Genomic DNA, 12364 nt, shown 5'->3' on the forward strand with positions numbered 1-12364 from the left:
GCCTGGATTCTCCATCCATACGGAAGGCTTCTGACGGCATAAGGAGGCCTTGGGTTATGGGACACCAGCTTGGCAAACAGACCACAGGGAAGTGGGCTCGATTTTTGGCGACAGACACCAGGGGAGGGGAGGTCAATGTTCACGTCTTTAGACCCTTTCCCCGCCCCTCCTCCTTCCCAGTCTATCCTTTCTCAGGCCTTCAAGACACAAAATTCCTGAAAGCCCCAAACTCTCACCCTCATCATCCTTGGTGCCCCCTCCTAACTCTCCCTCCCTCATTCCCCAAAGCCCTAGAATTGTTTCTGACTTCCAAGACCCCTTCCTTGTTCCTCTGCCCACATTCCTACCAGATCCTAATCCAGGACGGACAGTCTCCCCCGGGCACTAAAGCTGAAAATGTGAGAACTCTCTGCCTCGGATCCTTGATCCCTCCGAGAGACCCTCCGAGTACCTCTCCACTGTAATCTCTGAGTCCCCGTCTCCCTTGTCCCTCGCCTTCAAAACTGGGACTTGGGCTGTCTTACCACCCCCGGACCCTGAGCCTTCTCCCCACCACCCCTCCTCCGTACTCACCCCAAGTCGAGGCGGGGCGGGGATGGGGAGATCCGGGGCTGGCGATGGGGGGAGGGGTGACCCAACCCCGGCAGCTCTGGGCAGCTAGAGGCTGCAGAGGGGGGAGTGACATCATCGCCGGAGGAGGGGCGGCTCAGCTCCCCCACCCACCCGGGGGCTTCAAGCCCCGCCTTTATGGCGTACCCAGGGGTCCCGAAATCCCAAAGGTCGAGAGGAGGAACAGGAGATAAACTGTGCGGGAATGGTATGCCCTCCCCTTAGAACAAAGGTTGGGAAACCCTTTACGGTTTCAGACACCGCCCCCGCCACTGCCACCTGTCGCTGCGGTCGCGACCTGTCGCTTCCTACGCGTGTTGTGGCTACGCCCGCCCACGTCAGAGCGTGAACACCGCTCAGACTACAACGTCCGTGATGCTCTGCGGCTTCGGGTGCCTTTGAAGAGAGGCAGTGTAGGCGAGGGGCTTCATGGGCTTCGTAGTACAAGATCCTTCCACCGGTGTTCCGGGAGAAAAGGAGCAATGTCTTTCTGTCTCAACTCCAGAGAGCCGGACACTAACTTTTTTCCTCCCCCTAAAATCTCCCTCTAAAAAAAAAAAAAAAGGAAGAGACCTCGATAAGTTTAATGTAAATAGTAATTTTTTTTACTATCAAGGTGTGCGCATGCGCCTAACCAGGGCCTCAACCGAACGACTGCGCCTGCGCAAGCTCGCCCCTTTACTGTCTTGTTCCGCGAGGTCGAGCTCGGGCCAGTCCCACTTGGGCGCCGCTTTTCCTGTCGCCACGGTCGAAGACGGCCACATAGCTACCCAAGAAGACATCACCGAGGATCCAGAAGGGCCCTGAGGGCGGAGGCACGTCCAGAGCCATGAAGCCGGACAAACAGACACTGAAGCCACTCCGAGTAATCTACAAGGCGATAAGACCGGTAACAGGTGTCACGCTCACCGGCCTGCCTTCCTCCTAGGAGCCAGAGCTTCGCCCTGCCCACCACTAGATATGTTTCTGTGCCGCATACTTGGACCTAGTGACGTCTCACTCCCAGCCCCACCCTTCCAAAGGCGCCACTCTGACGTCATTGCCACTTACCTGGATGACGTAGTCCTGGGCCGTGAGGTTAAACCAGACCCCCCCAAGAAGGAAGGAGACTGGGGGGAGCGTTGGGATTTTCGAACACTTGATGTAGTACTGAGGAAAAAGAGGAACAAGTCCGAGATGAGGGATTCCTTCTCAGCTCAATTTTTTTCTGTGACTCCCCAGTGCAGCAGGGTGATGTCCATTTTGGGCAACTAGGTGTTAAAGACCTTGTGTGGTCAAGATCTCCTGTCTTCTGTAGCCTTACTGGCTCTTCCTCATTCCTGTATAACTGTTGCCACTTATCCTAGGCTCCCATTTGATCAGGTCCTCTTTACCTCTAATTGAAAATCAAAAACTGGTGGCCCACGGGCCATATTGGGCCTGCAGGTCTATGTAACTAGTCTTATACTTATGTTCACTCACTCTCATCCAGTAAACCTGGATCACCATCCTCTCCTATGCACTGTGACACTCAGGATAGACTCTAGGGAGGTGTCTTTGCTTCCTCCCACTACCCTCCAACCTCTCACTCACAAGGTCCAGTGCTTTCTGCCCTGGGATGCCCTCCTACCCATCTGATTCCCACCCTCAGGCCATAGCATCCTGTACAGTGACCACTGTTAAATCCCTGTGAGTCTCCCCAGCCCATGTGCACCAGACACCAGGTCCTCACCTTCCCCATCAGCAGGGGTACTGCCCCAATGGCTTTCTGCAGGGCCCGGATCTCCTCAGTGGGTCCTGTGATGAGAGATGTGCCTGTGTCCAGAATGGCAGCACAGCCCTGGGCACAGAGAGTCAGCCCTGTGCCCACCTGAACACTGTGAGGCAGAAGGGAACAGTCATTAGAGCCGGCATCCTAGGAGGCAAGACCCTCAGTCCTCTCCTCCCTCAGACCTAGGAGACCAGGCCCACAACCCCTCCTCCATCAGACCCAGGAATCTGGATCCCCAACTCCCTTTTCCCCAGGACATTGGAATTTAGGCTGTAGCCTACTCCTCCCAGACCTAGGAGGCCAGGTTCCTCACCGCTCCATGTGGATCTGCCAAAAAGCAGGGATTGTGACTGGCACAAAGGTGAGGGGTGGGATGTAGTGTGCTGGGTCTGAGCCACCCAGGACCAGCTCTCCTCCGTCAGCTGCCTCAGGGTTCCTGCAGAGGCAGACAGTTGTAGGTGTCAGGGAATTTCTCCTGTCAGCCCCAGGAATGGCCAAGGGAGGGACTTCCTGCCAAAGGGGTGGTGTCTGGGTTCTAGGTGGGTTAGTGGGATGCAGGCAGAACCTCAATGTGGGGACTGGAAGCAAGGCAAGAAATGAAGAGAAATGGGGATTTTCTTGGGGGAGGTTAGGATTTCAGGGTCTTGGGGGCTTCTTGAAGTGGGCATGGGACTTCTTGATTTGCATATAGAAAGTAGGATTTGGGGGGAGTAGAGCATTGAGATTTCTGAATTGGCTCTGGGTGGCATGATTGAGAGGAGTGAGGTGGATGATGAGACTTTCTGAATTGCATGTCTAGACATTCAGTGGAATTAGACTTCAGTTGGCTGAGACTGATGGGAACGGGGGTTGAGGGTGGGGACTTCCCAGAAGTGTGGAAGGACAGGATCTACTAAGTGTAAGATGGACGAATTCTCTGGCAGTCCAGTGGTTAGGACTCTGTTCGTCCCCTGCAAGGGTCACCGGTCTGATTTCCAGTTGGGGAACTATGCTGACCGGGCAAAAAGAAGAAAAGTGGATGGGACTTCCTGGGTTGGACATCCAGATAACTAAAAGACAGAATTTCCTCCCTGCAGACTTCCTGAATGACAGCTGGGGCTTTTTGAGTGTAAGGTTTAAGGTTCCTAAAAGGTAGATGGGACTTCTTAGGCTAAAAGGGGCAATTCCTGACTTCTGATGTGTGTTCCCAAATAGAATTGGGATTTCTTTATGCTGAAGATGGGGTTCTTAAATTCAGTATTTGGTGGGGTAGAGCATGAAATTTCCTGGTTTGAGTTTTGAAATGTGGAACATTTTAAATGATGGTGAGTTTCTTTAATAGGTCTCAAGGTGTTGCTTAGCAAGTGGAATTTCTGACTAGGGTTCAGGTGTTTCTTCTATTGGGACAGTGACTTCCTGAATGGAGGGCGGGACTTCCTTTATTGGGCAAGGGACTTCCTGAAGGAGGGCAGGACTTCCTTCTTGGGACTAGAACTTAAGCAGAAGGTAGACCCTCACCCGTTACCTGTTGAGGTAGAAGGAGAAGACAGGCTTATCCAGTAGGCCCTGGTCCACCAGTCTGTCCAGCGGGGGCCGAACTCCTCCCACGGCCAGAACGGGAAAACCAAGGCCCAGTATCCCATCAAAGTGGGCAAACGTGAAGACCAGGCTGGGCTCCCACAGAGCCTCCCCAAAAGTCACTGTTGCACCTGTGATTCCCCCAATCTGGGGTAGATGCAAAAGGAGTGAGTTACTTCTAGGAGGACGTTACCTACATAACTCTGAGGTCTCCCAAACCAGGGCATGAATCCCAGATCGGGTCCTCAAAACCCCGTGGAGCTGTGAATACCTCCAACTCCCTAGGAAGTTCTGCCTGGCCAAGGGCCACCCCTGCCTAGGAGCCCCCGCCCCACCCTCCTTCCTCCAGGAAGCCCCGCCTCCCGCTTCCGAAGCCCTGTCTGCCTGTTTACCCAGGAGGACCCGCCTCGCCAAACCCCTCCCTAACCCAGATAATGTTAGAAATGGGCTGCTTCTAGGCTCCCGCGGTCCGGGGAACGAGGTCACGCACAGTCAGCTTATCCTCACTCAGGATGCCTGCTAGGCGCCCGGTTCCATATTGAATGGCAAACTTGGTCCCATTGAACCGGAAGGAGCTGGAGGCTTTGGGGTTGAAGCGGTGGTGGAGCCCTAGGTTAGAGGGTCAGGGAGACGTCACTGGGGAAGAGAGGTCTTCCCGGTGCCTCCTGCCCCTCTGGCCAACTCACCTGTGAGGGTGTGTCGGAAGAGAACAGGTCTTCAAAAACCCTGGGAAGGCCAGGCCCCGCCCCCCTTCTCCCTTTGCCCGAGTTCAACCTTAATTTCCCTTATGAAAGCTCACAGCAGGGTAGACTGAAGAAGCGGCATCTCACAGACGGAACCCAGAGGTTGGAGGAGCCAGTGTCAAAGACGACAGAGAAGTTTTGTGGGGGGGTCCCCAGCCCAATTTCCCCATAATACTGGGCCTGATGGCAAAACAGGAGAGGTTGTGGATGTGGAGCTTGACTTGAGGGCAGGAACCCGGGGCGGGGGGGGGGGGGGGGGGGGGGGGGGCCGGGGGGAGGGGGGCGGTGTTGGCAGCCTATGTAGGGCTGTGACTTACGTTCAGGTAATTGGAGAGAGGCACAAAGAGGGACTTGTTCCCAGGGGATGGAGCCCCCAACGTGGGGGCTTCCGCTAGCTTCTCCCATCCCCTCAGTGGGTTCAGGGCCTTGAATCCAGTGTTGACTCTTCGAAGTGGGATCCTGTGGGGGAAGAGATGCCAACAGTTAAGGAGCTACCCTTTCTAGAGATCCTCCATAACAGACTGCCCCAAAGAGGATATGACAATGTAAACATTTCCGTGGTCCTGGAGTAATGGTCACTACTCGTTCAGTTCAGTCACTCAGTCACATCCGACCTTTTGCGACTCCATGGACGGCAGCACACCAGGCTTCCCTGTCCAACACCAGCTCCTGGAGCTTGCTCAAACTCATGTCCATCGAGTCGGTGATGCCTTCCAACCATCTCAAACTCTGTTGTCCCCTTCTCCTCCAGACTTCAACCTTTCCCAGCATCAGGGTCACTGCCAGGAGCCCTACAAAAGTAACCTTCCAGAAAACCCCCACCAAACACCTACCAAACCACAATGACAGAGTCTTCAGGGGGACTGAAGACTCTCCCAAGAGCAAACCATCCCAAACAGACTCTCCCCAAAATGTTTCAATAAAAGACATTCCAAATAATGTAAAATAAGCCATTCCAGAATGGATGTACATGAAGTTCTCCCAAGATTCTAATATATTCAGAGCGGGGTGGGGGGATGGATTGAGAGTTTGAGATTAGCAGTTGCAAGCTATCAATATTTTTAATATTTTGTGTCGGGTGTTAGTTACTGCACGTGGGAGAGTGGCCATTGTTGCAGCATCTTTTACTTGTGACATGTTTTAATTGCAGCATGCAAACTCTTAGTTATGGCATGGGGGATCTAGTTCCCTGACAAGGAATCAAAGCTGTCCCGCTGCACTGGGAGCCTGGAGTCTTAGCCATTGGATCACCAGGAAAGTCCCGGAAACTATCAATGTCATATATATAGAATGGATAATTTGGAAGGAATGATGCTAAAGGTGAAACTCCAGTACTTTGGCCACCTCATGCGAAGAGTTGACTCATTGGAAAAGACTCTGATGCTGGGAGGGATTGGGGGCAGGAGGAGAAGGGGACGATAGAGGATGAGATGGCTGGATGGCACCACGGACTCGATGGACTTGAGTCTGAGTGAACTCCGGGAGATGGTGATGGACAGGGAGGCCTGGCGTGCTGCGGTTCATTCGCAAAGAGTTGGACACGACTGAGCAACTGAACTGAACTGAACTGAACTGAAGAATGGATAAACAGCAAGTTCCTACTGTATAGCACAGGGAACTATGGTCAATATCATGTAATAAACCATAATGGAAAAGAAAAGGGAAAAGAATGTATATAGAACTTCCTTGGTGGCACAGTGGATAGGACTCTGCCAGCCAGTGCTGGGGACATGGGTTCCATCCCTGGTCCAGGAAGATTCCACGCACCATGAAACACCTAAGCCCATGCGCCATAACTACCAAAGCCCACATGCCTAGAGCCCGTGCTCCCCCACAAGAGAAGTCACTGCAAGGAGAAGCCCTCACACCAAAACGAAGAATAGCCCCCGCTCGCCACAACTGGAGAAAACCTGGGCAAAGCAATGGAGTCCCAGCGCAGCCAGTGGTTGAGACTCCGAGCTTCCCACTGCAAGGGGCGCGGGTTCCATCCCTGGTCAGGGAACTAAGATCCCACATGTCTCAACCGAGAGTTACTATGCCACAACTAATAGATCCCACATGTCGCAGAGAAAATCTTGTATGTCATAACTAAGACCTGGTGCAGCCAAATAAGTACATATTCAAAAGTGGAATTGGAGAAGGCAATGGCAGCCCACTCTGGTACTCCTGCCTGGAAAATCCCATGGACGGAGGAGTTGGTAGGCTGCAGTCCATGGGGTTGCCAGGAGCTGGACACGACTGAGCCACTTTACCTTCACTTTTCACTCTCATGCATTGGAGAAGGAAATGGCAACCCACTCCAGTGTTCTTGCCTGAAGAATCCCAGGGATGGAGGAGCCTGGTGGGCTGCTGTCTATGGGGTTGCACAGGGTCGTGCCGGCGACGGAATGAAACACCAACACTGCAGAGTGGTTTGAATCTTTATATTTTTAACACTTGCTTCTTACAGCTGCTTTATTTTATATCCCTTGCACAACAACCTACAGGGCAAGCTGCCAAGCACTATGATTCAGAGACTATACAGTGCGCAGGCGCAGGGCGAGATAACCTTTACCTTGACTTATTTACTGCAGCTAAGACTTTGTTTTGGGGAACTTCCTTATCAACTTAGAATCCGTTTTGTCCCAGGGTCTGTTCCTTTTGAGGAATCAGAGAAACATCCTTGTGTGCAAGCAATGTTCTTTTCCCATGGGAACAAACAGGATTCTTAGCTGAACATCTCATTTGCAAGAATGTTCAGCCCTGGTTGAGAGTCTCGTTTGCAAGCACTTCTCAACCTTCCTTAAACCTAGTTCCCTACACTGGGCAGAACATCTCGTTTGCAAGAATGTTCAGCCCTGGTTGAGGGTCTCGTTTGCAAGCACTTCTCAACCTTCCTTAAACCTAGTTCCCTACAGGGTCGGACACGACTAAAGTGACTTAGCAGCAGCAGCAGCAAAAGTGAAATAAATTTTAGAACTGCTACTTTCTGATTGAGTAGGTGTCTAGGACGGAGCCCAAAGATTTGCATTTCTACCAGGTTCCTGGGTCCTGCTCATGCCAGTGTTGTTGGTCCTGAGTCAACACTCAGAGAGTCTCTTTGCATTAACTTGGGAAGTGGCCATGATCTATTAGGTTGAGAAAGTAGGTTAGCAAACATCATGTGCAGTAATCTTTCTGTACCTGCTTGTAGTTTCTCCCTGGGGCTCTGCTCTCTGCAATGCCCTCCCCGCCCCAACCCCGCCACCCATGACTCAATCCTTGAGAGGCTTAAGAATGTGAAGTGGGGATAAAATGTTTCCTGGAAGAGTAGACCCTCTCTTGCCATTAAGAGTTCCAGAAAGTGGAGAGAGGAGAGGAGAGGAAGGGAAAGATGGGGAGGCATCAGAGGTGGGGGTGAGGTCATAGGGGGTCCCTAAAATGGGACTACTTGAGACCTCAACAGTTTGGAAGATGCAAAACTGGGGGAGTCTCAATTTAAATGTCACAGACCTGTCTCTCCAAGTTTTGTTGGAAGAGGGGTGTCACAGGTATGGAGATTTCAGTATCAGATGATCACAGCTCAGAGTGGGGCCAGCAGAGTCCTTCCAAAAATGTGTACTTCGGGATGGGCCCCAACCCAGGGTCTCAGGGCGGAGGACCCTGGACTGAAAGGGCTTGGGTCTCAGGAGAGATCAGGGAGGACCCTTCAGTGGGTGAGAGCCCAATTCAGAGACCCAGGAACTGAAAAGATAGGAGTCATGGATGTTGGGGTTCCAGGTTCGGGAGTCCCTGAACTGGGGAGCCCTGGACTTGAGGGCAAGAGGGAGAGAGTCTGTCCCAGGTATGAGGGTGATGGGGGTCCCCAGTACCGGATCAGCGAGGCCCCGGCGGGCTCCAGGGTCAGGAATGGAGGCAGCAGCGGCAGCAGCAGCAGCGGCGGCGGCAGCGGCATCTCCGGGGGCCTGTGTGGACCCAGGCCTCCTGCAGCCCTGTTTTCTTTAGCGGAGACTCCGCCCTATTCACTGCCCACTCCACTAAGACATGGAGTTTCTTGATGGGTGATGTGGGGATAACGGGTGGTACTTTTGAAAGGATGTGCAGAATATTTTTGTAGGGTCTCCAGAAGTATTATCCTGTGTTACTGCCGTGCCTCACTCCCAGATTCAGTGGTGGTGGAGGGTCTTCTGTGCCCCGCCCCCTCCATTCTTTAGATATTGTCTCTTTTACTTAAACTTTCACTTCATTTTTTTCTGAGACTCATTAACCACAAGGGTTTTCTTGGGCCACCAAAGGGATGGGCAGGGTGTCTGTGAAGGGTCTGGGGGAAGGGTGAGAGAATCAGACTGCCAGAGTATCAAGAACCCGCTTCTTCTTCTTTTTTTTTTTTTTTTGGTAAGGTTTTCTTGGTGTGGACTGTTTTTAAAGTCTTTGTTAAATTTGTTACAATATTGCTTCTGCTTTCTTTTCTTTTCTTTTGGTCATGAGGCATGTGGGATCTTGACTCCTGACCAGGAATCAGACCTGCATCCACTGCACTGGAAGGCAAAGTCTCAATCATTAGACTTCCAGGGAAGTCCTAGGACCCACTTATTGTCTTACCTGGGAAATAATGAAACACACGCACAAATAAAAACAGTTCACAGTCCCATTGCTGTGCTGTGGTTAGTTGCTCAGTCGTGTCTGACTCTTTGTGACCCCACGGACTGTAGCCCACCAGGCTCCTCTTTCCATGGGATTCTCCAGACAAGAATACTGGAGTGGGTTGCCATGCCCTTCTCCAGGGGATCTTCCCAACACAGGGATCGAACCCAGGTCTCCTGCACTGCAGGCAGATTCTTTACCATCTGAGCTACCAGGGAAGCATAAAAATAATTCAGTGTCTGTGTTTGCCCCCTTTCCCTAATTAAATATTGAGGAGCATCCAAAAATCCAACTGAAAAGTGCCTTAGATTTCTAGATACCACCCTCAAAGTTTCTGATTTCAAAGCCCCAAGATACAGCCCAAGAATCTATCAGAAAAAAAAAAATCATTTACCTTATTACAATTACAACTGTGTTAATGGTATTTCCATTTACAAGGATTGATTAGAACTAGAGAAACGCAAACTTAGCAGGGTCTACTTGTTAGTTAATGCTGTGTAATAAGTCACTCGAAAACCGAGTGGTTTAAGACAGAAACAGCACTGTTGACAATGGCCAGGACACAGAAGCGACCTAAATGTCCATCTTCGGAAGACGGAACAAAGAAGATGTGGTACGCATACACACTGGAATATTACGCAGCCATTAAAAAGAATGAAGCAACTCCATTTGCAGCAACTTGGATGGCCCTAGGGAGACTCATACTGAGCAAAGAAGTCAGACAGGGAAGGTGAAGTATCCTATGACATCCCTTATGTGTGGAATCTAAAAAAGAAATGATGCAGATGAACTTACTTGTGAAACAGAAAGAGACTCACAGACTTAGAAAGCAAACTGATGGTTCCTGGGGGGAGGTATAGTCAGGGAGTTTGGGAGGGTCATGTACACACTGCTATATTAAAAAAAGATAATCAACAAGGCCCTACTATAAAGCACGTGGAACTCTACTCAATGCTATGTGCCAGCCTGGATGGGAGGGGGGGAGGGCAATGAATACATGTATGTATATGGCTGCATCCCTTCACTGTTCACCTGAAACTATCACAACAATGTTAACTGGCTATACCCCAGTACAAAATAAAATGTTGAAAATTTGAAAAAAAAATCATTTATAATTTTTTGATGAGCTTTCTGGGTTCGAAATTTGAAAGCCGCTTGACTATGCAGTTCTGGTTCGTGGGGTTGCAGGCAGATGTCAGCTGAGGCAGCCGTCATCAGAAAGCTTCAGTAAGGCCAGAAGATCTGCTTCAAAATCGTGTTGGGACTCCGTCTCTGGACTTTGGGTTTCCTTTAGGGTGTCGTAGCTTAGCTGGATGCTGGAGGAAAGGGATTGTCAAGGGCGAAGTTACAAAGAGGGAGGGCCTAGGACCCCCGAGTTTTCAGGAAGCATTCTCAAGAGCACCATGAGGAAGTGGGGGCAGTGAAGAGGAATCATAAAGGAGCAAAGGCTCAGGTGTTGCACAAATAATGATGCAATGGAGAGAAGGAAACACTGCAAGAAGGAAATGTTTGAGGAGGGAGAGGAGAGGAGACTCAGTGCCAAAGTGGAGCGGTTGGCCTCTTACAGATTGTCCAAACATGCTCACGGGAGGGGCAAGAGTGCACCTCTGCAAGTGAGCTGGTAGTGTCCCTGGGGCCAGCCTAAGGAAGTTTCTTTCTGATTGGTTCTATTTTTTTCAGCAAAAGAAGAAGTGAGAATGAAAGCAGGGAGAATGGCTGGAGGTTTAGAGAGAAGAGATGAGAAAATAATTTCTTGGGGGCTGGAGAAGAAAACTGTGGCAGCCTTGCAGTTTGGTTCTGAGTGTTTGCAGCCACACATCTGAAATGTGTTCCCTCCTGAGTTCAGCTGGGTGGGAGCAGGCGCAGAGAAGGCAGTGAGTTCATTTTAACCAGGGTTGGGGTTTTGCTGGGCAAGTATGACTGAGGGAAAAAGAGGAAGGGAGATCATGTCATTTGTGCAAGGGCACGATTATGGTGGTTGATCACAGAATCTATGCAGTCTAAGGAAGGGAGGACACAGGAGGAGATGAGAGAAATGGGGGGTGGGGGTGGGAAAGGTGGGATCTAACAATCAGAGGTACCAATGACATTCCTGAATTGAAAGACCTTATATAATTTGTCCCTGCCTGGCAACAACCTCAGACATGCAAATGATAACACTCTAATGGCAGAAAGCAAAGAGGAGCTAAAGAGCCTCTTGATGAGAGTGAAAGAGAAGAGTGAAAAAGCTGGCTTAAAACTCAACATTCAAAAAATTAAGACCATGGCATCCAGTCCCATCACTTTATGGCAAATACAAAAGAAAAAAGTGGAAACAGTGATAGATTTTCTTTTCTTGGGCTCCAACATCACTGCAGTCAGTGACTGCAGCCATGAAATTATAAGATGCATGCTTCTTGGAAGGAAAGCTGCCGGGAGCCAGTGTGAGGAACCCCGCCCGTGGCAAAGGTCAGGAGGAAGGAGGCTCAGCATATGCAAAGGCGGGATCGAGCCTCAGGGGTCCCCCTGGAAATTCTCGAGCATCTACCCCCAAAACCAGAGTCTGCCTGCTTTACTGTGTTATGCTTTCCACCTACTCTTCCGACATTAACAGGAGGCTGTCCCCCCACCACCCTTTTCCGGAAAAAGTTAATTTAGAGCTTTTAGATAATAAGTCTCCTGGGCATAATAAGGGTGTTTCAATCCAAAAACCCCTCTGATGGCTTTCTAGCCTGCCTGCCAGACTCTCACAGCTGTGCATGTGATTATTTGCGGCCTCCGGACTGCGGGAGGCACAGGAAGCTTAAAACATCCTAGGAATGTAGGGGCTTCCAAGGAGTCAAAATCATTAGAATAGGACTGATTAAGGGTTTCATTTGTTGAGCCAATACTTGCTGCCAAGTTTTCATATCTTTTATTTGTAGATATATTGGTATATGGAAAAAACAGGTAGTAGCCCTGGTATTAGCAACATTAGATCTTTGAGTTAAGTGCTTTCTTTGTTATAACCCACTGTACCTTTGTTCTACAGGAATGTAACTTTATTTAGTACTTTGAGGGTGATTCAGATTAAAAAAAAAAACACTTCAAGGAAAAAAGAGTTTTCTGGTTGATAGACATTTAT

At 50.3% G+C, this 12364-nt stretch overlaps 1 protein-coding gene across 1 annotated transcript; it reads right to left on the reverse strand.

Moving 5' to 3' along the window:
• NAPSA (napsin A aspartic peptidase) lies at nucleotides 1192–8993 on the reverse strand. The gene is made up of 9 exons (XM_018062859.1): nucleotides 8490–8993; nucleotides 4977–5118; nucleotides 4716–4839; nucleotides 4407–4525; nucleotides 3864–4063; nucleotides 2673–2795; nucleotides 2321–2465; nucleotides 1660–1758; nucleotides 1192–1479 (listed from the first exon to the last, which is right to left on the reverse strand). Exons 1-9 carry the CDS (start codon nucleotides 8570–8572, stop codon nucleotides 1288–1290), a joined length of 1227 nt encoding a protein of 408 aa, XP_017918348.1. The 5' UTR covers nucleotides 8573–8993; the 3' UTR covers nucleotides 1192–1287.

This window comes from Capra hircus, chromosome 18 (genome assembly GCF_001704415.2).
Source record: "Capra hircus breed San Clemente chromosome 18, ASM170441v1, whole genome shotgun sequence".
NCBI lineage: Eukaryota > Metazoa > Chordata > Mammalia > Artiodactyla > Bovidae > Capra > Capra hircus.